This window comes from Arachis ipaensis, chromosome B06 (genome assembly GCF_000816755.2).
Source record: "Arachis ipaensis cultivar K30076 chromosome B06, Araip1.1, whole genome shotgun sequence".
Taxonomy (NCBI): domain Eukaryota; kingdom Viridiplantae; phylum Streptophyta; class Magnoliopsida; order Fabales; family Fabaceae; genus Arachis; species Arachis ipaensis.
Genome location: NC_029790.2, coordinates 1,657,423 through 1,658,006, shown reverse-complemented (window position 1 = coordinate 1,658,006; position 584 = coordinate 1,657,423). Strand labels below are relative to the sequence as shown.

At 43.0% G+C, this 584-nt stretch overlaps 1 protein-coding gene across 1 annotated transcript in view; it reads left to right on the top strand.

The window, feature by feature from the left end:
• The window catches only part of LOC107647876, a gene marked incomplete in the record, with an annotated part of 1,098 nt that continues 611 nt past the window's right edge, over positions 98 to 584 (top strand). The window contains 1 exon segment of the mRNA XM_016351924.2: positions 98 to 572. Within this exon segment, the coding sequence (XP_016207410.1) occupies positions 207 to 572 (366 nt within the window).

Genomic DNA, 584 nt, shown 5'->3' with positions numbered 1-584 from the left:
CTGTAAGCTCTGTGTAAGTTAATTGGGCCTTTTTTTAAGCAGAAAAAGATCGAATTGGGCTGGTAACTTGGACCTAAAGATAGGATAAGATTTCAGTAAGGAAGGATAGAATTTGGATGGCTGAGACTGGATTATTTCTTGGGAGTAAGCTTCGCATTGTTCAATTTTTAGTTCGTTAATTAGTTAACCGTCTTACAAAGAAGAGGATGACCACCACTGCTACCACTACTGGCACCTTCTTGCCACCGACGGTATGCGCTTTACAGAATCATCATTCATCAAAATACGCTAACTTAGTGGTATCTCTGCATCGCAATACCTTTGGATTTCGATTTGGAAATACAAGATTACGGTCAACACCTTCCCATAGGCGTGTGGTGGTTGCGGTGACTCAAGGATCAGCAGAGTCCAACAAATCCGACGAAAATATTCCTTCGTGGGCAAAGCCAGATTCCGATGAGCCTCCGCCATGGGCTCGTAATGAAGCTAGCGCATCTTCTTCTTTGCAGCAAGGATTTCAAGTTCCATTCTTCATTTACTTGCTTGCCTCTGCTATAACTGCTATTGCCGCAGTAATTAGTCTC